Raw genomic sequence first — 24,753 nt, 5'->3', positions numbered from 1 at the left:
TTTCGGACTCTATTTTTCTTTCTCTACATGATCTAACAATTAATTAAATATTCTAACTTCCTAGCTTAGACTCTACAATCCTCAGGAAGAATTCTTCAATCTGAGGGTAAGTCTACACGTAATTAACGATGAATGCCGTTCTTGCTGGTGACTGCAAAAACCTAACAAATATTTTTCCAAGATCTAAAATGTATGCTGAAATCTAGCCAAATGTCCAAACAAAATCTTTAATGCCTGCCTTATGCAAAAGCCTACTTTAATTTCCTGCAACCCTAGAGAAGTCCTGTTTTTTATTAACTTAAAAAGCGATTAATGAAACAATTTAATTTGACATCAGTCAGCTGTATTTTTGCCAACTTTTCATTTTCAGCTCCTGAAGTTTGCACTTAGGAATCTTTTCCCCATGAAACAATAAAACAAGCCTAAAAATATGAAAAAAAAACTCACCAAGATATCCCCAGTGCCAAGTGCATTATTCTTAATGATACAAACAGGAGAGAGTTCTCTTGATAAAAACTCAATAGAAAACATGGATTTTCAGCACATCAATTTGATTTGCTGCATCAATATTAGTGTTTTTCCCTCTAACTAAATATTGAACTTGAAATGTTTTTTTTCATTCATTTCCAATGTTACATTGATTCTATGATCTTATCAAGCAACTGTCGGGCTGTTACTTAAATACATCTCCCACTTTCCTAATCAATTTAAATATTTTTAATCAAAAGCATATTTTCAGTATCTCTATCACGGATTTGCTATAAAATGACACAGAGCATTGTGTTTAAAACGTCATTAATCGCCCCTAATGGCTTTGCGGCCCATTATGGATTAGTCACATAGGTGAGAATAAATTCTAGCAAGTGACCTTTTCATTTATTAATAAACAAATCTGAATGTGTTTCTTCCAGGCAGCTTCCTCAGAGTAACTGGAACACAGACACAAAAGCCCATAGGTTAATCGGTAAAATATAATTGGAGTCACTGCACGAAACAACTTCTGAAACGAACTTCACAAAACCACTAAATGAAAATTAAGCCTTTCATTAAAACCAAACAATAATCATCCAAACCCTATAATCACCCTTTATAAAAAGAAATAGATGGAAGATTTACCAAAAATATTTGCAAGTGGAAATAAAACAAAAGCACGCTGATTGATTTGTGTATCACAATAGGCAGGCTGATCTATCGAGCACACCTCACAACCATTCTTTCTTCAAATTCTCTGCATAGCATGCACTTCCACTAATCGTGATGGTCTGAAAACTTCTCCAATTTTTTTAATTGTCTGCACATATTTCAAATTTCAACTAATCTGGAGATTAGCAACTTTCACTAATCACTAGACTGCCATCAAATCTTTCCAATATTTCCCCATTTTCCATGTTAAAAGCATTATGTGGAAAGATTTGATCTATTTTGATTTGATTTATTATTGTCACATGTATTAGCATACAGTGAAAAGTATTGTTTCTTGCGTGTTATACAGACAAAACATACCGTTCATAGAGAAGGAAAGAAGAGAGTGCAGAATGTAGTGTTACAGTCATAGCTAGGGTGTAGAGAAAGATCAACACAATGCAAGGTAGGCCCATTTGAAAGTCTGATCGCAGCAGGGAAGAAGCTGCTCGAGTCGGTTGGTACGTGACCTCAGACTTTTGTATCTTTTTCCCAACGGAAGAAGGTGGAAGACAGAATGTCCGGGGTGCGTGGGGTCCTTAATTATGCTGGCTGCTTTGCCGAGGCAGCGGGAAGTGTAGACAGAGTCAATGGATGGGAGGTTAGTTTGAGTGTTGGATTGGGCTACATTCATGACCTTTTATAGCTTCTTGCGGTCTTGAGCAAGATAAGTCTTGAAATTTGACTTGGTAATTCTGCCGGTGTGGTGCTATTTATTTGCCATCAGCACTTTATTAAAGAATTTTGCGTATTCAAGTACATTTTGACAACTTAACTATTATGCTTGAACTGTTTAAACTTTTGTTGGAAGATTTGGCAAAAATAAACTCACAACCAAAGGGCAATCCTCCCGGAGATCGCCCAATGGAGTTATTGAAAAACTTTGATATGAACTTTTAAAATACAACTTAATTTTTACATCAGACAAAATTTAAGAGAAAGTAGCCTCGAGAGGGTTATTTCTTATGCAAGCAGTGGGAAGCTTTGACACAGCAACATGAAAACAACTAAAGGTGATCACATAGAGCACAAACAGGAGACTCATGTACACTGCTGTCTCAAGAATGCAAGTGTCCTGATATCCTGATTTGATGACGCCTTAGTACTTTATACAATATAGAGGTTGATGAATAATTCTGTCTTGCAAGCACACTTCCTGTGTCTGACTGGTGAAATGAAAGATTGCATAGAGACGCAAGTGGATTAGTACAGAAAATAACTTAACCTTTTGGCTACTAAAAACAAAATTCATCCTATAAAATTTCAAAGAGCAATCTGTAAAAACAAAGTTTGTTAATTTCTCAATTGCCTTGGATGGGAAATAATCCATGCTATAAATCCACATGATTTTGAACACAACACCGAATAGAATTTCACAGCCGTTTTAAAACAGGGATTAGGAAGTTATCTTGCAATGGTATAAAATTGTAAATAAATCAAAAGGTGCAGTATAGAATCCACTATGTAAAATGCATAAATTGTTAAACTTTGGTTATAACAATGGCTCACGTCTGTGTATAACACAAAGTAAAATCCGAACCACAATACACCACGTTAGAACCTGACCATTATAATGTGCATTTAATCCTCTACCTTGATCCTTCAAGGCACCCCAGTATATTGCTGGACACCGCTGAGTGAGATGGACTGATGAAGTGCTTAACTCTTCATATGAAGGTGAAGATTAAGCTAAAGCTGGCTTTTGCACCTTGCCTGCAAGCTCTGATTACCAAAAGGTTAAGTTATTTTCTGTACTAATCCATTTGCGTCTCTTTGTAATCTTTCATTTCACTGGTCAGACACTTGCTTGCAAGACAGATTTATTCTTTCTTTCCCACCCATTCACTTTCTAAAGGCTTGTTTTACTTTGAAAACTTGCTCTTTCTATTCCTACTTCCTAATCACTTTAACCCACCTTCTCAAAGCATATCTGGATTTCTCCTCAATCTGCTGATCTTCAAGGAACTCCAGTGGTCCTCCCCTGTTGTTTAGTTTCAAAATCAAGCACACTTGATCCCGCTTCCCCGGTTCTCTTTTAATATTTGGAAATGTTTAGTGCTTATGGTTTTACATCATAGAATCCCTACAGTGCAGAAAGAGGCCATTGGGCCCATCGAGTCTGCACCGACCATAATCCCGCCAAAGGCCCTACCCCCATATCCCTACATATTTACCCGCTAATCCCTCTAGCCTACGCATCTCTGGACACTAAGGGGCAATTTTAGCATGGCCAATCGACCTAACCCGCACATCTTTGGACTACTGCAAATCTGAAAAATCTGCAAAAGAAAATTCATCCTGGGCCTATGAATCGGCTGGAACAATGCCAATTCACTTGAACAATCCTAAACAATGGACTGGATTATCAAATTACAAAACAAATGTCTGATGATACGGTTTGCCCTAATTTATTTTAATAACATTTAACAAGTCCTCTGCATGGAGTACTCCTTAAGCAGAGTTGAAAATGTACATTGATATTTGGGTAAATATGATTGCGCTTATTCAGTACTGCGAAACATTGTCAAGGTCATAAACCAACCTATCGTTGTGTTCCAGCATTAAGGTTTACCATCATGATTGCTGACACTATCTAATGCACACATTTTCACTGCAAAATTGGACAAGGAAGTGTTGTGCTTGCACAAATTTCCTTGGAACTATGAGCTTCAGCATATTCACCTTTAGAAAATGCAAACTGAAAATGTTTACGCTGATGCAGCACCCGGGCATTCACTCTAACGCTCATTATACAAGCAATTTAAGGTATGGAATATTGGATTTCAAGGGGGTGCTGGAAAATTAAATCCAATACTGAGAAATATTTGCATGGAACCTAAAAAAAAAATCTAACTATGCAAAATGAGTCTTATACCAGCACAGAACAAAAATTACATAGAATAAAAACAGAAATACTGGAAATACTCAGCAAGTCTGACAGCGTCAATGGAGAGAGAGAAACAGAAGCTGCAACAATTTCTAGCAACTTCCAGTTTTATTTCAGATTTCCGGCATCCACAGTATTTTGCTTTCAATTTTTGTTTCTCAAGTATATATAAACACTTCCTTTTTGAGAAGGCAGCAGATTGTGCGTCAGCTTAGCTAGGCTGATAGTAATGTTTGCAACTAGGTCACTGGTTCAAGATACTGTCTTCGGTTTAAGCATCAAATCTCAGTTGGTACTCCAATATTTGGGCTGTGTTGGCAGTCTCCAAGAGAAATGTTACCAAGTGTCACCTACCTGCTCAGGTAAACGCCAAAGATCCAAATATTTGAAGGAGTTTCCCCCAGCTTCCTTGCCAATATCTCTCTGAACTAATGCCAACAACAGATTAAATGGCTATTTATTTCATTGTTATTTATCTGATCTTACAGTGCAAAGCAGTTCTTAAAAATGACCAAACAATGATTTTCCACAACAGCCACAAAATCGTAGATTGCCATCGAATGGGAGAGAGCGGTATCATGCAAAATGTTCAGGGACACTACAGGAAACATCAATTTATTAAGCTCATGCCCTCCTAAGAGTCAAAAATCCAATTCAATATTTCATTAAGTTACTCCAGTTGATCTAAGATTAGTTCACTATTTTTCCAGAACTTCACAATCGACAAGAGTCCGTTCTCATCAGGATCTATTTATGAACAATTTTGTAGATTGCAGTGCGCTTGCTACTTGCACAAAGACAATTATCACCTACTGGTGGATGGTTTAAAATAGATAAGCAAAGGTACTAGCTCATTGCTTCAAGGCAGCTTCGAAGTCCACCGAAGGCAGCCTCTCGGACTTTTCTAAGACTGATTTTTCAATGTTCATTAAAGTCTGCCTGAGAATTATATAAACTAATATACATATAATTCAGATTTACCTTATTACCAAGGCCTTTTTAATTGTTACTATTTGGGCTTTTCTTGTTTGATGCATAAAGACTATTTCCACAGGTGAGCTCTTGCTGCCCATAAATGGAAACATGACCATGCAAACAAAGTAATCTGGGAAAGACTAACCCAACAAACAAATTCCATTACTGGATAATTGGTTGAAATGTCATTACTCCCCAAAGCACTTAAAGCTATTGATATGAACTAATAGCTAGATACTTCCATAACAGGTTAAACAATGGCTATTTACTAAAGCAGCCAAAGTGAGATTTTGGGATTAAAGACAGTGCTGAGTCGCTCCAGATAAACCAGCTGGAGGAGGTGCTTTGAGAACTTTCCTGCAGAACCTGGGTTAAATGCCTTTCAGAGAGATAGTTTTGGTGAACTACCAGGATACAATCTTTGCCGGAATTGTATAGGTTTAACCTATAGGGCGGCACGGTGGCACAATGGTCAGCACTGTTACCTCACAGCGCCAGGGACCGTGTTCGATTCCTGGTTTGGGTCATTATCTGTGCGGAGTCTGCATGTTCGCCCCGTGTCTGCGTGCGTTTCCTCCAGGTGCTCCGGTTTCCTCCCACAGTCCAAAAGACGTGCTGGTTAGGTGCATTGGCCATGCTAAATTCTCCCTCAGTGTACCCCGAACAGGCGCCAGAGTGTGGGTATTTTCACACTAACTTCATTGCGGTGTTAATGTAAGCCTACCTGTGACACTAATAAATAAACTTAAGATTCACATCCACAATAACTAGATAGCCACTATGCTGAATTTTGGTAACTACACTTGATGATGGGCCTTGGTTTAACAGATAGTCTGGATGACAATTCTCACCACATTCAACATCTATCAACACTGCAGGCTCAAAGGTGGAAAACTGCAGTGTTAGATACAAATTGCTAAATATACATGGATGGCAAATTAAGCCCTTGATATATTGTGATAATAGCTCGCTCGGACTAACTGGCCTTCCTGAGTGCCACTGGTGGTGAGTTCACTTTATAATAACTTTGCAATCAACGATTAGCACATAAAAGGTTAAAATTGTCCACGGTGTAGTTTCTGATCCCGTTTAAGCTTTAAAGCAATACATTGGGTTTTTACTGATCTGGAAGCCCAATCTTCAATGTTGTACTTTATAAAGAAATTAAAGCACAATGTAAACAAGGTCATGGATAAAAACAAATAGTCACATTTTACGACTCACGCCCTTTTGAAGTAATGCTTTAGCAGCTAATTTAGAGAATTGATAGAGATCATTGAAAAGGTAATGGAATGACAAGTTGCCACATTGTCACATTAATCCCAGGAAATCAAATCACAGGATGTAGTTTTCCTGACGCTCACAAACTCAAAGTGCATCTGGGAAAAGGCTACAGTGTTTTGGAAAGCTACTGATAATGAACACAAGTTCACGCTTTAAGAACATTGTTCATCAACCCGAATGCCTTTGTCATAAATTATTAAGGAACTACAATCCTTTGAAGCCTGATCACCTCATTGCTTAATTTTAAATCAAGGAAAGGAACAGCATCCATTTTGGATTTGAAGACCCTACAAAGATAAAAAATTTTGCATTTTGTTACAAGGATATTTTCATCTTCAGGCAATTAAATACTGCCTCAATTCGCTTCCATCTGAAAGTTTAGTTCATTTATTAGTGTCACAAGTAGGCTTACATTAACACTGCAATTAAGTTGCTGTGAAAATCCCCTAGTCGCCACACTCCGGCACCTGTTCGGGTACACTGAGGGAGAATTTAGCGTGGCCAATGCACCCTAACCAGCACATCTTTTGGACTGTGGGAGGAAACCAGAGCACCCGAAGGAAACCCACGCAGACATGGGGAGAATGTACAGGCTCCGTACAGACAGTGACCCACGCCGGGAATTGAAACCAGGTCCCTGGTGCTGGGAGGCAGCAGTGCTAACCACTGTGCCACACCGTAAAGCGATGGTTACTTGCAAATTTAAACAGTAAAATGTATTATAGATCTGAAGTGGAAGCTCAAGTTGCTGACTTTCTTTATTCCAATTACTATAACATGGAAACAACAACTTGAGACAATGCCTTCTTTGCAGGTGAGCAGAAACATGCAGAATAAGCAAACCATTCCCATTCAGAACACAACTCTTAATTGTCAGAGCCATTTTCTGCAATACTGTTTCAGCCAAAGGTCGCCACCATCCTCCAAGAAGCAAATAATAAACCCAGTCACTCAAATATCAAAGAAATCATTACTTCCCAATTCCCTTTGACTCCATTTCTGTCTAAATCTAAATCAGGTCAAAGACTGCTGTCTTCATACATAAGAACTCCTCCTGTGACAAAGTTTCATCAGCATTGATTTTCTGCACTTCTAACCTTGTAAAGCATGTTTTCTCTACTCCAGGCCCACTTTTAATGCTTTAATCCGACAATATCCATCACCACAAGAGAGCTGCAAAGACAGTGCCAGTTAAGATATCCCTGAGAGCTCCTTCTAAATTAATCCATCTACTTTGCATGCCTTCAGAGTTGGCACTGTGCCGAGATGGATAGAAAAACAAAGATATGCTGGACACGACATAGACAGCTTCTTCCCCAAAGTATTCCAAACGATCAGTAGTTCAGAGTAACAACAGTTTAGAATTGACTAAATGCTGCCATGGGTTACATCCACCTCAGCAGAACTGCTGAAAGTCAAAGCAGCAAGATCACATCATAATGGTTCACAGCCATCATGAGAGGTACAAATTTCAGCTGCAGTACACACATGGCATCAGGAATATATGTTCTGGGTAAGAAACGACGGGGGTTGGCTGTGGTGGTTGACAAAACAGTCGGTCAGCCCTACTGGAAAGCGGGACCTTTCTGGGGTTGGGGACTTGAACATCACGGTCTTTGGAAGACAGGATACCTGACACCATTTTCCACTTGGCATACCAATTCCAAATAATGACCTTAAGAATGTTCCAGCTTCAGTGCAACTTCAGTAGCATCCCTGCAATGCTTTAATAACTATAGTAATAAACGTTCAAATGTTTTGCTGCTTGGTAAAAACCAATCATAGAAACCCTACAGTGCAGAAGGAGGTCATTCAGCCCTGCACTGGCAACAGTCCCACCCAGGCCCAATCCCCATAACCCCACGTATTTACTCTGCTAGTCCCCCTGTCCCCAAGGGGTAATTTTGCATAGCCAATCAACCTAACCAACATATCTTTGGAGCACCCGGAAGAAAGACACGGGGAGAATGTGCAAGCTCCACACAGTCACCTACCCAAGGCCAGAATCGAACCCGGGTCCCTGGCGCTGTGAAGCAGCAGTGCTAACCACTGTGCCACCGTGCCGCCCACATCCCATCCCACTTGATCACTGATTTTAATGGTACCATCGCATAGGCATTTCGCGAAAACCCCCCACAGCTACCTGCTAGTCCGCTCTGTGCATTGTTTCACAAATATGATTTGTAAATGTCGACAATCAAATCATAGGCATCCTTGCTTCAGAGATGCATTGGTGCATTTGATGGGTTATCTATTTGTAACTGGTGTTAGCAATTCAAAATGAGTGAAAAGACATGTTGGAAAACAACAAAAGCAAAAGAGAAGCAAACCAAACAAGCCAGGAGTAAATGGCGAGGAGATGCCATAGATTTTTATTTTAAAAGGACAGCAAAGTAGAGATAGCACGATCAACATTTAAAAATACATCAGTGGCCTTTAAAATAGATCTGGAAAATTGCTCTGAATAGCTGAGGTCCCTTTTATTTTTTTACCACCTTTCTCAAGACATCTCAAGATGTGCCCAACAGCACAATAGCAAATTAACCACTTAAATGTAGCTACTGTTATAATAATAGGAAATATGGCAACTAATCTGTGGGCAGCAAGATTTGATCCGATATATTGTCACATGTATTGGATACAGTGAAAAGTATTGTTTCTTGCGCGGCATGCAAACAAAAACATATCGTTCATAGCGTACATAGGGGAGGATAGAAGAGGGTGCAGAACATAGTGTTGCAGTTAGGGTGAAGGGAAAGATCAGCTTAATATGTAATTGGTCCATTCAAAAGGCAGCAGGGAAGAACCTGTTCTTGAGTCGATTGGTATGTGTTCTCAGACTTTTGCATCTTTTTCCCGATGGAAGAAGCTGAAAGAGAGTATGTTTGTGTTGCGTGGGGTCCGTAATTATGCTGGCTGCTTTCAATCCAATTTACTACCAACAAAAGGTTGTTTCAATACTTAGTAACTTCAAGAAATTCAAGTGTTACCATGGACTTTCCAGATTACTGTACACATTTTTGAACATATTTATTAAAAATTAATGCTTTACCTTGTGTTATACAACTATTTTGAACGGATGTATTTCTGGAACATACTAGCCTCCTAAACTTCAGAGTTAGCCTATTTCTAAAATCTGGCAAATTCTAAGGCACTGTCAGAAGCTTGGCTATTTGAAGATCAGGATTGTTCTGTGTGTTTCTGGCCATAGATGCGCCAAACATTTTGATGCGAAATGAAAGTAGTCCTGGAATTTTAACGTCCTGAGTCAAATACAAAAGTAGGAACTTGAATTATGTTTTTCTTTTCAAAGAACAGCAAGCCCCAAGCATCGGCTAAATTGAACAAAGAACAAAGAGGCAGAATGGAACTGATTGAGATCAGTTAGGGTGAAAACAATGAGTTGAAACGGGATTGCTCAGCTTCAACGAGAGGACAGGCACTACAGATAAGGAACACAAGATCAAGCAGCATTGGAAAGCACAATTTATCATCTGATAAATTCTATTTTGCGCAACGGAAATTCTTCTGGTGGTATTATGTAGGCATTGCAACATCTTACTAAAATGATTTAGAGTGACAGTGTTATAAAATACTTCATCCACAAATGTTAAATAAGAAAAGTGCAAACTTTTGGTTTGACTGACACCGTGATGAATCGGCAATCCTGCCACATTTCACATCATAAAGTCTATCTTTTTTTAATGACTACTTATTAGATGTCACTTTAAATTTGTTTTACTGTAGGCTTAGTGCTTTTGAATTGAAGTTGAAGTATGATTATAAATGGCTAGAATTGAGGCCATTTAGTCCCTTGAGCCTGCTCTGCCATTTGATAAGGTCATGGGCTGATCCGATTGTGGCCTTAACTCTACTTTCCTGTCTATCTTCCATGAGCTTTGACTCCCTTGTTAATCAAGCCTTAAAAATATTCAACTGACAAGATGGCATTGCTGCCTCACAGCGCCAGTGGCCCGGGTTCAGTTCCGAATATTTCAATTCTCAGGAGACTGTGCAAACTCCACAGAGACATTCTCCGTGTCTGCGTGGGTTTCCTCCGGGTGCTCCGGTTTCCAACCACAGTCCAAAGATGCGCAAGTTAGATTGATTGGCCATGCTAAATTGTCTGGGGATTAGCAGGGTAAATATGTGGGATTACGGGGCTAGGGCCTGGGTGGGATTGTGGTTGGTGCAGTCTCAATGGGCTGAACGACCTCCTTTTGCACTGTAGGGATTCTATGACACTGCATCCCCTGCTCATGAGATTAGCTAGTGAATATATGGTTCTTCAGCTCTTCTAAGTCCACTGAAATGGAAGCTGGAGACTCAGTTAACAGATGAAATCTCACATCTACATTATAAACTTTAATGCAGTTTGATTAGTATTATTAAACTTAGTCTAGCAACAAGTCTTAAAATTGAAGCCAAGGGAAAATATATTAAGTTCTGTTATCAACTGACATTTTCTACATTGGTATTCCGCACTTCCCGTTTGCTTCTCACTTTAATAAAATTTGATTTTCAGTTTATAGCCACAAAGCCCAATGAGTATTCCAAACATTAGAACCCAAAAGGTCTCTGAACAATTGAGCTAATTATTGTAAAGTACTCTATTCAAACTCCAAGAATTTCTTTTTCTTTCATGGGATGGGAGCATAACTGGCAAGGCCAGCATTTTGTTGCCCAACCCTAATTGCCCTCAAGAAGATGGTGGTGAGCTGCCTTCTTGAACCGCTGCAGTCCACGTGGTTGTTGGGACTTTGAACCAGCAGAGTCAGGATGGTGTGCGGTTTGGAGAACATGCAGGTGGTGATTTGCCCATGTGTCTGCTGTCCTTACCCTTCAAGATGGGAGGGAGGAGTCATGGGTCTGTCGAAGGAGGTCTGGTGAGTTGCTGCAATGTATCTTGCATACAGTATACTGCTACCACTGCCGGTGGTGCAAGGAGTAAACTTTTAAGTTAGTGAATGGGGTGCCAATCAAGCACGTTGTTTTGCCCTGGATGGCTTGAGCTTCCTGAGCGCTGTTGGAGCTGCATTCATCCAGGCAAATGGACAGTGTTCCATCACACTGGTGCTCCATCACACTTGTTCTATTCCATTACTGACTTTCACCTCGTCAATGGTGGACAGGCTTTGGGGAGTCAGAAGGCCATTTACTTGCAGAATTCCCAGTCTCTGACCTGCTCTGTAGCCACAGTCTTTATATGCCTGGTCCACTAAAGTTTTGATCAATGTAACTCCCAGGATTTTGATGGTGGGGAATTCAGTGACAGTAATGCCATTAAATGTCATGGGGAAGTGGTTGAATTCTCTTTTGTTGGAGAAGGTCATTGCTTGGCACTTGTGGTGCAGATGTTACTTTCCACTCATCGGCCCAAGCCTGAATTTGTCCAGGTTTTGCTGCATATGGACACGTGAATGGTACTGAACACTACGTTAATCATTAGTGCATCCCCACTTCTGACCTTAAAATCGAGGAAAGGTGAAGATGTCTGGGCGTCGAACACTACCCTGAATAATTCGTGCAGTGATGTCCTGAGGCTGAAAGATTGGCCTCTAAAAAGCACAGCCATTTTCTTTTGTGCTAACTCTAAGCATTGCTGGAGCTTCAAGGTGCCACACTTGGTCAAATGCCTCCAGCATACACAAACATTCAATTGATTACGGTGCAGCTGCAACCGCACGTGTGTCTACTAAAACAAGGAGCAATGGGTAAGGGGGTTGGTACTCCACTGGTCAAGTATATTCATATCGTACTCATGTCTGGAAGTTATTAGATAAGTAGAGAAAATACATGCTTGGGGATATTATAATTAAGTACACATGCTCAAATTGTAATTGGACAACTATACTCATATATTATACATGATGTAATTATAATTATTAGTTGTGAATGGATATAGATAATTTTTAAACAAATGTACATTTTCAATTGGTATGTTAATTGTTTGTAGTTGAGCTTGAAGGTATAATTGCCACTGTATTCCTTTGTTCTGGGAGCTGGCAAGCCATATAATGGATGACTAGTTCCCTTGCTGTGGCTTGAAATAAAGGCTGGCTTTAAACTTAAACTAGTGTCGCCTCGTGAGTTGGAGGCGTGAGGTACACGGTAGTTGACTAGCTGTGAAACTCTCCGCAACAAAAATTCCTAACATTTTTACTTTTAATGCATAGAACCATACACTTAGAGCAGAGAAGGCAGTCATGAATTTGCAAACGCCCACACTAGCGTTTCCTACAGTAACCTAAAACTAATTGCGCTGACCATAGTTCTATATTTTCCTTTGCTTCAAATATTTCTCCATCTTTATCTTCGATGATGAAATGGCCCCTGCCTCGAACACTCTTTTTGACAAAATATTCCATGTTGCAGCACTAAAAAATGTTTATGAACACCTCTCCTCACTTCCCCATTGCTGAATTTTAAATTTACGCCCCCTTATTGCTAGCTCCCCGAGTGGAGCAAAGTCTACAGCTAATAAAAGGAGCAAATTAATCCAGGTGTTGGAAATACCAATTCAAAGCAGAAAATTCCAGGAATACCTGGTAGTAGGTCCGGTAGTATCTGTTGGGAATGAAACAGAGTCAACATTTCAGGTCAATGAACCTTCGCAGCTGCACATGGAACATCAGCACAATGATTATGTCACTGGAATAGTAATCCTGAGGCCTGAACTAATGATCCAGAGAAGCAAGTTCAAATCCCATCATGGCTGTTGTGAAATTTATATTCAGTTAATTAAATAAATCTGGGATAAAAAGCAAGCATCGGTAATAATGATCATCAAAATCATTGGATTATCGTAGATAAAAATTGAGATCATTATGCCTTTTAGAGAAGGAAATCTGCTGGCCTTACCTGTTCTGTGCAACTCCAGACCCACTGCAAAAGTGGTGATTTCTTAACTACCCTTTGAAATGGCTTAGCAAGGCACTCAGTGGCACCCAACCATGATAGAGAAGTACTAGACCTAACAATGCTACGGGTGTTCTTATACAAGAGCTGTGGTGATTCAAGGCGGCACTTCACCAACACCTTCTCAAAAGCAGTTAGGGATAAGTAATAAATGCTGGTCTTACCACCGCTGGCCAGATCCCACAAACAATGAAACGAGCCTTCTCACATTCCAGATTCTTGGATTCCTATCACAGTTTAAAAATGAGGGGTCACCCATTTAAAATGGAGATGGGAGGCAAAATGTTTTCTCTCACAGAGGGTCGTGAGTCTTTGGAACACTCTTCCTGAAAGGGTGGTGGAAGCAGAGTCTTCTTGGTAAGCAAGGAGGTGATAGATCATCGGGGGTTGAGGGGAGCATACAGATATGAGGTTACTATAAGATCGACCATGATCTTATTAAATGGTGGAATAGGCTCGAAGGACCAAATGGCCTATCCTACTCCCTGTTTGTATGTTCCTACGTCCCATCAGTTACAGTCCATTGGAGAAAATCTTGACTGACTGTGCCTGCAGACTGTAGCACCGATTCACACTATGCATTTCTCCATGATGGTGGATGAATGCATGTCAACATTTGGCAATTAATGGCATATAATAATGGAAGCAACAAGAAATGACTTCAAAGCTAACCTAAAACACGAGAGTCTCTGCACCTTCAGTGGGTTTGCAAGAACTGTACCTTCCTGTTTGATGTTTTTACATATTTTTAAATCCCTTTACCAGTTAGGTGATCCATAAAGTAATTGGTGAAAATAGAATGTTGCACAAACTCAAAAGTTGAAGGGACTCTTTTTCACTCCAGAAGCTGCAAGACACCGTAGGAAATTGACAAAGCAGCACACTGCAATTCCTTCGACCGCCGAATACCAATCACTTGCCCACGACATGATTTCACCCTCTCCCTCGCACACAGCAGCCCAATACCCACTGAAAGGGGTGAAGAGTAGAGGTGAAGAATTGACACATGGAAAGACAGGCCACAAGGAAGATAGAGGATGCAAGGGAATCTGATATAACTTCATTGAGACATATCGGTCCGTGGTTATAAGCAAATAAATGATTCTCAGGGGTCCTGCCATGACATGAAGAATGTTAGTATGTCAAGCATTTTTGGATATTCTGCACGGCCTATCCCAAGATGAGTAGCAATTGACTGTAGTAGTAGTACAAGCTCAGTCTGTGAGAGAACATCTGAAATAGGTTTAATAATTGCATGAGAGAGAAAGTGGTAGCTACAAAAGTATCTGCAAACTGTTGGAGAAGAGTTCCATTTAATCAGTCAATTTAATATGGGGGAGACTCTGAATGAAGGACTGCAGATCCAGAGGGATGATCCGCAGAGGTTAACGTTTACCTGCAGGCGAAAGGTTTTTGGGCAAGAATTTTTAAAACTTTGTTCTTGGGATGTGAGCATTGCTGACAAGGCAAGCATTTATTGCTCAATTCTAATTGTCCTTCCAAAGGTGGTGGTGTTCCACCTTCTTGAAGCAATGCAGTACATCTGGTGTAGGCAAACTCACAATGTTGTTCAGGAGGGAATTCCATTTTGACCATTTGTAAAAACCAAAAATATTAAGTTAATATTTCCAACATACCTCTATCCCTAGTAATTGGATCCCCATTTGAGTGATCCAGCCCCTATTTGTTTTCACAATTTACTTAAGCAGCTTCTACGCACAATAAAATGAAATGACAGAGCAACACTTACCAGCGCAACGCTATTTTGATAGGTGTAGTAAGACAGGAAGTGAAAAGATCTGCTGGCAAATCTGGGTTCATGGGCAGAAGTTCAGTGGCCTCACAGGCAGCCAGTTGGATACAGTTCTTCATTGATGGGGGCAAAGGCATCTGTGCAAGTGGATGATTTGGATTGATTGCTGCAACCTGAAAAATTAAGGCATTATTCAAAACTCCTCTGGTGGTGAAAATAATTAGAACGCAATGGCTTCAACGTTAGAACTTGCAACTGTATAGTAAAAATCTTATACAAGAAGGCCTAGAGCATTTTCCGTTATCTTGTCAATTTACTGACTCACTGATCACAAAAGATGATTACAAACTTCAGTTTTAAATACTGCATTCTGCATCGTAACAATCTAACACTAAAATAGCAAAGGCAACAAACCCTGTTCACAGCGGCACGTATTTCAGGCAATACGACAGGAAACAAGTGAGATTACATATCGATATTGGCAACCTTTGAACCCTCGAAAAATCCCTCCAAGTATGTGGGGTGACTTATACAGCAAGCATAAAAGTGAATGGCCATCATGGGTGGTCACATCTTTGTCCCTCACCACATGGGTCTGCACTGTGTGGCTGTGTCTTAAACTCCGGTGCAACTTTGCCCCACAGCCCATATCACCTGCTTGATCCTTTGTAATGATATGGAGATGCCGGCGTTGGACTGGGGTAAACACAGTAAGAGTTTTAACAACACCAGGTTAAAGTCCAACAGGTTTATTTGGTAGCAAATGGCGTTAGCTTTCGGAGCGCTGCTCCTTCGTCAGATGGAGTGGAAATCTGCTCTCAAGTATCACGTGCACTATCAGTAACCCCCCCCACAGCTTGCCTCCTGGACTTGCAGAATCTCACTGGCTGTCCTGTCTGGAGACAATACACATCTCTTTAACCTGTGCTTAATGCTCCCTCCACTCACATTGTCTGTATCTTTAAGACCTGGTTGGCTGTAGAGATTCGCATTCTAATCAGTATTCTGTAACTTGATTTTGTGTCTCTGTGCCCTGTTTGAGAGCAGATTTCCACCCCATCTGACGAAGGAGCAGCGCTCCGAAAGCTAATGGCATTTGCTACCAAATAAACCTGTTGGACTTTAACCTGGTGTTGTTAAAACTCTTACTGATCCTTTGTACCCAGACACAACAGTAAAATAGCCATTTGCAGGTGAAAAATTGAGACTGACTACTAATGTGACTAGAGGCCGAGAAGGCTGACTTATACGCTGAGTATTTGCAAAAACATGATTTTTGGGGTTGAGAAAAATGTTTTGTATATCTAATCTGCTTATATACTCTGATCCATGGTATTTGACCACATTAATTAACTGTCACAGCTTGTATCACATGAGCTGGTCAGAAACATTGGGCTGTAAATTAACGTATTGCAGCTCTTTGCTCAGCATTTGAAGAGTGCTTCTACTTAAAATGCTAAGTTCCTGCAGAATTTATTTCCTTCCTTCTTTCAAGATGTTGCTAGGGTATTATTCTAATAAGACTTCATCTATTCGCCCATTCTTCTGGATAAAGTCTTGAAAGGCTCCTCCAGCAAGAGAAATATCAGAGCCAAGTTTGATCCAGCCACATGTGCATTTTCCAGTAGGTATTACTGGGCAGCAATCCAGAGCCGCAATCTTGTAACTTGGAGAATGCACTTGAGATTTCACGCAAGGAGTTTATCTCTAAAATGAAACTTCATTTACCCAACTTAATGTGCTTTGAAATGGCACCGAAGTAAATAATGCAATACTAGCTGAAAGAAAAGAATTCACTTTCTAAAGCATTGTCGGCAAGAGAAGTACAGAAAAGAAAGCACCATACAAATGACAGTTCACGACAAGTAAATCAATATGCCAGGAGATCGCAGACAAATTAAATTATACAAAAACAAAGGAAACTTGTGAATTCCACCTCGTTAATAACACTTCATAACTTAGTTATGGTTCAGCAAAACAAATTTATCACCTACTGTTTATGGTACAAAATCTACATACGCAGATTTAACAAGATGATGATCAAACGCATCATTACCAACAGAACTCAAGAATCAACACTGCACACGTGCAAGCGCTTCATCACACATACAACAAAGGACGTGTGGGATTCTTTAAGGGCCTGTTCATACGGAAGACAAGGGAGTTCAGTCTTACTCATGAGACTTACAATGGTCATTGTGCGATAATTTTGAGAGGCTGGCATTTGTTGAAATCTAGTTCCACAAATAGCGTAAAATAAAAGTAAGCGAGCAATTTGATCTGAGATTTGGAGCAAAACGGGCTGTTTTCCTCTTTAATGGATTTTTGAATTTCACATTAATGATTCAGTGAAGAGTTGCCTGCCCTACTTTCTAATCTGCTCTGCTGCAGGCACGGAGAACACACAAGGCCCAGATGTTCGCATTCTTTTATCATTCAGCATCCTGTGGATGATTTATCAATTAAACAGTACTCATTAGATTTGAAACAATACAGTGCATCACAGCTCCAATTTTAGCTGCAAATCAGAATGGACCCCGGCATTATTACGTATGTACTTGCTTGGAAAATACTTTTGAGCGTTATTTCTAGAAGAGATAAGACAAAAGAGCTTTTAGCAAGAGGCAGCACTGGCAGTCCTAACCACAGGAGAGGATGGAGGCAGAAGATGAATGAACGGTTGACTATAATAATTGCCATTCAAAATACATCGTCAAGCCTTTCATATTTCCAGAGGACAAAATATGGAAGTTGCATAATAAATTAAATGAATGCAATCAAATAGCTCAATGTTAAAGGGGAAAAATTGAAAAATGAAACAAAATATGCCGTTGCAATATTTACAGAAGACTAATGAGATATTTTGAATTGCTGCTTGAACATTTTAATGAAGACAATGCCCTGTGCAAACGATAAATTTACTTGTGTAAGAAAAGTTTGTGTATTTGCAGCTCAGGCTTGTTAACTGCTCTTTTGGATTGTTCACACATTTACTAACAGTGAAAAGTAATAAAAAGTCCCATTTAGTCCCTGACCCCTGCGCTCCCTGACCTAGTAAGAAGTCTCACAACACCAGGTTAAAGTCCAACAGGTTTAGGAATAAACCTGTTGGACTTTAACCTGGAGTTGTGAGACTTCTTACTGTGCTTACCCCAGTCCAACACCGGCGTCTCCTCATCATGGCTCCCTGGCCTACACAGCCTCCCAGTTAAACAACGTCCCGATTTTAAAATTCTCATCCTTTTTTCAAATCCCTCCATGGTCCTGCACCTCCTTATCTCAGCAATCTCCTCCAGGCCCCAATCTTCAGATATCTGCACTCATCCAATTCTGGTCTCCTGAGTATTCTCAATTTTGATTGCTCCATCATTAGGGGCCATGCCTTCAGCTGCCTGGACCCCCAAGCTCTGGAATTCCCTCCCTAAACCTCTCCACCTCTTTTTTATCTGCCTAAAGATGCTCCTTAAAGCCTAATGTTTTTATCAAGCTTTTGGCCATCTTCCCAATATCCATGTAGTGTTGCGTCATATTGTATTACATAAAGCTCCTGGGAAGCACCTTGTTAAGCAATTAGCTTTATATTAAAGGTGCTACATAAATACAAGCTGGTGCAGAGTATTGTGTCCTTGCTTCTGGACATAAAGCACATTTTCAGCACAACCTGGACACATTTTTTTCAAATTCCACCAAGAAAACTTATTGAAAGATAGAGGGGGCAGCAACTTTAGAGTGGCGTGGTTCTCCCAGTAGTCCATATCCTCATTACATATGCCTGGAAAAAGTAGCACGTCGCAGTAACCCTAATGATAGGGACCACTCATTATTAAGACTGGCATTGAGATGGTTTTGCAACTTTGAATAAAAACAACTTGCAGAATGTTTGCAATGCTAATATATCCTCCCAAAAGGCAGCTCCATAGCCATTCATGTGGTCCTGCTGCCTTCAAGCTCTCAAAACCAGCCATAGGGAGCTTTCTCTCCACTGTAGCTCTGGGGCTAGCAACATCCCAACGGCATTGGACTTGGATCTTATGTAATGCCTTTCACAACCTCGGGGCATAACAGAGCTCTTTACAGCTAAATATTTATTTTTTACTTTTTAACTGTTACTGTTGTAAATGTATAAAACGCCAATTAAATATTTGCACACAGCAAACTCTCATGAATAGCAATGAAATGAACGAGATCATGTTTGTGTTGTTAATAAGAACATAAGAACTGGGAGCAGGAGTAGGCCATCTGGCCCCTTGAGCCTGCTCCGCCATTCAGTAAGATCTGGCTGATCTTTTTGTGGACTCAGCTCCACTTATCTGCCCGCTCACCTTTAATTCCTTTACTGTTCAAAAATGTATCTATCCTTGCCTTAAAAACATTTAATGAGGTAGCCTCAACTGCTTCACTGGGCAGGGAATTCCACAGATTCACAAACCTTTGTGTGAAGAAGTTCCTCCTCAACTCAGTCCTAAATCTGCTTCCCCTTATTTTGAGGCCATGCCCCCTGGTTCTAGTTTCATCCGCCAGTGGAAACAACTTCCCTGCTTCTACCTATTCCCTTCATAATCTTTTATGTTTCTATAAGATCTTCCCTCATTCTTCTGAATTCCAATGAGTATAGCCCCAGTCTACTCAGTCTCTCCTCATAAGCCAACCCTCTCAACTCTGGAATCATCCTCGTGAATCTCCTCTGCAGCCCCTCCAGTGCCAGTATATCCTTTCTCAAGTAAGGAGACCAAAACTGTACACAGTACTCCAGGTGTGGCCTCACCAGCACCTTATACAGCTGCAACATAACCTTGCTGTTTTTAAAACTCCATCCCTCTAGCAATGAAGGACAAAATTCCATTTGCCTTCTTAATTACCTGCTGCACCTGCAAACCAACTCCTTGAGATTCCTGCATTAGGACACCCAGGTCCCTCTGCACAGCAGCATGCTGCAATTTTTTACCATTTAAATAATAGTCCATTTTGCTGTTATTCCTACCAAAATGGATGACCTCACATTTACCAACACTGTACTCCATCTGCCAGCCCTCGCCCACTCACTTCGACTATCTATATCCCTTTGCAGACTTTCAGTGTCCTCTGCACACTTTGCTCTGCCACCCATCTTAGTGTCATCTGCGAATTTTGACACTACACTTGGTCCCCAGCTCCAAATCATCTATGTAAATCATAAACAATTGCGGTCCCAACACTGATCCCTGAGGCACATCACTCGTCATTGATCGCCAACTGGAAAAACACCCACTTATCCCCACTCTTTGCTTTCCGTTAGTTAACCAATCCTCTATCCATGCTAATGTGTTACCCGTAACACTGTGCACCTTTATCCTATGTAGCAGCCTTTGGTGCGGCACCTTGTCAAATGCCTTCTGGAAATCCAGATACACTACATCCACAGGTTCCCCATTGTCCACTTGTTGGTGAACATTGGTTAAGACATGGGGAGAACTCCCCTGCTCTTCTTTGAATGGTGTTCTGAAATTATTCTGGAGGCAATCACAGTCCTGAATAAACCTTTCATCTGAAAAATGGCACTTCCCTCAAACTGCACAAAAGTGTTGGGCTAGATTATGCACTCAAGCATAGGGACTGAACCCCAAGCCTCCTGGCTCGGAGAGCAGAGTGCCACCACTGACCCTTACTGATGTGTTCACATCTTCCAACCTCTAATGGGCCAACTCGGCCATTACTCTGTAATATACACAGGAAAATACTGCAGCAGAACTCATCATAGAATCCTACAGTGCAGGAGGCCATTCGGCCCATCGAGTCAGCACTGACCACAATCCCACCCAGGCTCTATCCCCATAACACCAAGCATTTACCCTAGTTAGTCCTCCTGACACTAAGTGGCAGTTTTGTATGGCCAACCCACATAACCCGCATATCTTCGGACTGAGAGGGGAAACCAGAGCACCTGGATGAAACCCACGCAGACACGGGGAGAATGTGCAGACGTCGCACAGACAGTGACCCAAGCTGGGACTCAAACCCAGGTCCCTGGCGTTGTAAGGCAGCTGTGCTAACCACTGTGCCACCCATCATAAAGTATGATGGGTGGCACACCCATTTATATAGACGATCTGGAGGAGGGGACTGAGTGTAGGGTAACAAAGTTTGCAGACGACACAAAGATAAGTGGAAAAGTGAATGGTGTGGAGGGCGTAGAAGGTCTGCAGAGAGATTTGGACAGGCTGAGTGAGTGGGCGAGGATCTGGCAGATGCAATATAACATTGACAAATGCGAGGTTATTCACTTTGGAGGAAATAATAGCAAATTGGATTATCCAAATGGAAAAAAATTACAACATGCTTCTGTGCTAAGGGACCTGGGGGTCCTTGACGCAAAAACCCAGTCTGCAGGTGCAACAGGTGATCAAGAAGGCAAATGGGATGTTGGCCTATATCGCAAGGGGGATAGAACAAAGCAGAGATGTCTTGCTGCATCTGTACAGGGCATTGGTGAGGCCGCAGCTGGAATACTGTGTGCAGTATTGGTCCCCTTATTTGCGGAAGGATATATTGGCCTTGGAGGGAGTGCAGAGAAGGTTCACCAGGTTGATACCAGAGATGAGGGGTGTTGATTATGAGGAGAGACTGAGCAGATTGGGTTTGTACCAGTTGGAATTTAGAAGGCTATGGGGGGATCTTACAGAGACCTATAAGATAATGAAGGGGCTGGATAGGGTAGAGGTGGAGAGATTCTTTCCACTTAGAAAGGAAGCTAGAACTAGAGGGCACAGCCTCAAAATAAAGGGGGGTCAGTTTAGGACAGAGTTGAGGAGGAACTTCTTCTCTCAGAGGGTGGTGAATCTCTGGAATTCTCTGGCCACTGAAGTGGTGGAGGCTACCTCGTTGAATATGTTTAAATCACGGATAGATGGATTCCTGATCGGTAAGGGAATTAGGGGTTATGGGGATCAGGCAGGTAAGTGGAACTGATCCACTTCAGATCAGCCATGATCTTATTGAATGGCGGGGCAGGCTCGAGGGGCTAGATGGCCTACTCCTGTTCCTATTTCTTATGTTCTTATGTATGGTACTGCAATGATCTTTATTTCTCTGTTCTTACCAGATTTTCTTGCACTGTCTATTCACCTAAAACACAGATCATGGGTCTACAAACACACAACCTTCACACATCTTCCAAAGGACGAGTTTGTTTAATGTTTTAAATTTAGTGTCTGTTGTTGTCACAGGGCCATGGAAGCCCCTCCCCTATGCATGCTGTGGCTGGAGCAAACAAGCTGACATATGCAAGCAAAGAGGTTTGCTTAATTTGGCAAACCAAACTTCACCAATTAGAACTAGAGTGTGGCTCTTCAGCTTCGTAGTCAATTCTGGAAGCTAGCAGACACTTCATGGTTTGTATCAGAATCCAGGGTTCATGCATTTTATTTCTAGAAACATGTTCTGAGACCATGAAATAGGCATTGCTTCATCAGAATCCTGCTTCACAGAAGGAATCGCGAGGACTGTTTGGTCAACCAAACACACAATGCAATAGTGATCAAATATTTCAAGGGGGGGATAAGATGCTTGATAGTGGAACAGTACGATTCATGCACCATTCCTCATTATGGGATTGATCAAACCTATATTTCAAAGGCACTTTGAAAGGACTTTAACCTGGTGTCATGAGACTTCTTACTAAATTTCAAAGGAAATGCCCTTTATCAACTGGGTTTCAAACCTAATGGAAAATCATTATCAGGCTTATCATTAACATCTGTATATACAAAAAAGGTTAAGGACAAGAAAAAGCCATTTGGCCATTGAATATCATCCCTAAAGTACCTTGATTTCTTCCTTCTTTGCATCCACTTAGAAGCGAACAGCTCTCATGCTCTTCCTCTGTCATCACATTAGAACATACCAAGAACTTTTAACATTATGGACTGACCAATCGGTCAAAAGGAGAACCTAGCTTTGGTCCACAAGGTCAGAGATAAGAGTTGCATAGCAGCACTGGTTCACAAATAATCTGAGTGCTGGCTTCATGTCTGTTAATAGATTTGAAACATAGAAACTAGAAGCAGGAGTTGGCCATTCAGCCTTCGAGCCTGCTCCATGATTCATATTGATCATGGCTGATCATCCCCCCCCCCCCCCCCCCCTTCCTCTTATATCCCTTGATCCCTTTAGCCCCAACAGCTATACCTAATTTCTTCTTGAAATCAGACAATGTTTTGGCCTCAAGTTGTTCTGAAGAAATATCATGGGTAATTTAACTAAGAATCACACCTCGAGCTGTAAAATACTAGACTTTTCTCCAAGACTTCATGCAGTTTGCATTAAACTACCATCCATTTTTCAATAAAGTGGATTTCACAACCCATGGAGTAACACTTTATAACCAATGAAGTATTTTTGAACTTGGGAGTATTGCTAAAAAAGACTTACCAGCAAAGCTTTTCATTTTGCACTTATCAGGACAGCCCAGATGATTAAAAAAACAGTAAAACAATATATACTGCATGAGAAGAGAGTACTGATTGGTTGGCTAGTGGACCCTGAAAGGTAGAGGCGTTGCCATGGAGAATACAGCAGAGAACAGTTAACTGCCAAGCTTTTGTTGAAGTTCAAACCAGACAGGTTGACTCTGATTGATCAAGACACTGTCATGGGCTTCGATAGCATGTCTCTTTTTTCAGCAATACTCAAGTTCTGTACTACGAAAAGACTATTTTTGAACTGGTTGAGAGATAAGTATTGTCCAGAACATGAGATTAACTCTTTGTGCATTTTATTCATTGGACTGTGTGGTAGACAATTCAGCTTCTCTACCAAAAGATGGCATCTCTGATAATCCAGCACCTCTCAGTGTTGCACTGAAGTGCCAGCTGAAGGTTTAAACAATGCTCAGCATATTAATTATTGAATGCCATTTTTCCACTGCAGCGATTATTTGCAGACAACTATAAATTGTTTATATCCATTGTACAGAATACATCTTAATTATAACACTGACAACATAACAGCAGAAGGAAAAAGGGAGCCTTCGACTTATGCAATGCAATGTCTTATACAACCTCGAGTTCCAAAGCTCTTGACAGCAATTAATAACTTTTGAAATGTAGTCCCTGTTGAATTGTCAAAAACAAGCCAGCCATTTTGAGTACAGCAATGCAATAATGACGCAACTCCTCAGATATTGAAGCAGTCTATAACCAAATGCAAAAACATGCAGGCTTGGGTTGACAAGTGGCAAGTAACATTAATGCCCCACAAGTACCAGGCAATGACCATTCCCAACAAGAGAGGGTCTAACCATCGCTCCTTAACATTCAATGGCATTACCATCATGGAATCCCCCACTATCAACATCCGAGGGGCTACCACTGACCAGAAACTGAACTGGACTAGCCATATAAATACAGTGGCTACACGAGCAGGTCACAGACCAAGAATCCTGCGGCGAGTAACTCACCTCCTGACTCCCCAAATTCACCCAGTGCCCATGAAATCACACTCCAGCAGGGAATTTATGTCTTCAGCACAAGAGAAAATTGGCATTGGGAAAGTCAGCATATGAGAAAAGAAAATGCTATCACTAAATGTTCTCATTGGTGTTCATACAAGAGCAAAACTGACTTAGATATTATTCAAAATGAAATCACACTTAAAAATATGGATTCACAAAAATTTCTAATGCTTTTAATATGAAGTTAAATGAAGTATAAACCATTTGAGTTGGGCATGTTTTCATATTTATTGTGCAAACACATTAGGGTAACAGAATAATTTTTCT

At 40.8% G+C, this 24,753-nt stretch overlaps 1 protein-coding gene across 3 annotated transcripts in view; it reads right to left on the bottom strand.

The window, feature by feature from the left end:
• rptor (regulatory associated protein of MTOR, complex 1) overlaps nucleotides 1-24,753 on the bottom strand; it is a 440,065-nt gene that overhangs the window by 276,087 nt on the left and 139,225 nt on the right. For all 3 annotated transcript variants that reach the window (XR_013499184.1, XM_078225712.1, XM_078225713.1), the window contains exon 6: nucleotides 14,997-15,172. Coding sequence is in view for 2 of the 3 variants with exons in the window: in XM_078225712.1 (XP_078081838.1) it covers nucleotides 14,997-15,172 (176 nt within the window). In the remaining variant the exon portion in view is untranslated. The remainder of the gene's footprint in view (nucleotides 1-14,996; nucleotides 15,173-24,753) is intronic.

The sequence above is a fragment of the Mustelus asterias genome, chromosome 12, assembly GCF_964213995.1.
Source record: "Mustelus asterias chromosome 12, sMusAst1.hap1.1, whole genome shotgun sequence".
Taxonomy (NCBI): Eukaryota; Metazoa; Chordata; class Chondrichthyes; order Carcharhiniformes; family Triakidae; genus Mustelus; species Mustelus asterias.
This window is presented reverse-complemented; position numbering and strand designations above follow the sequence as displayed.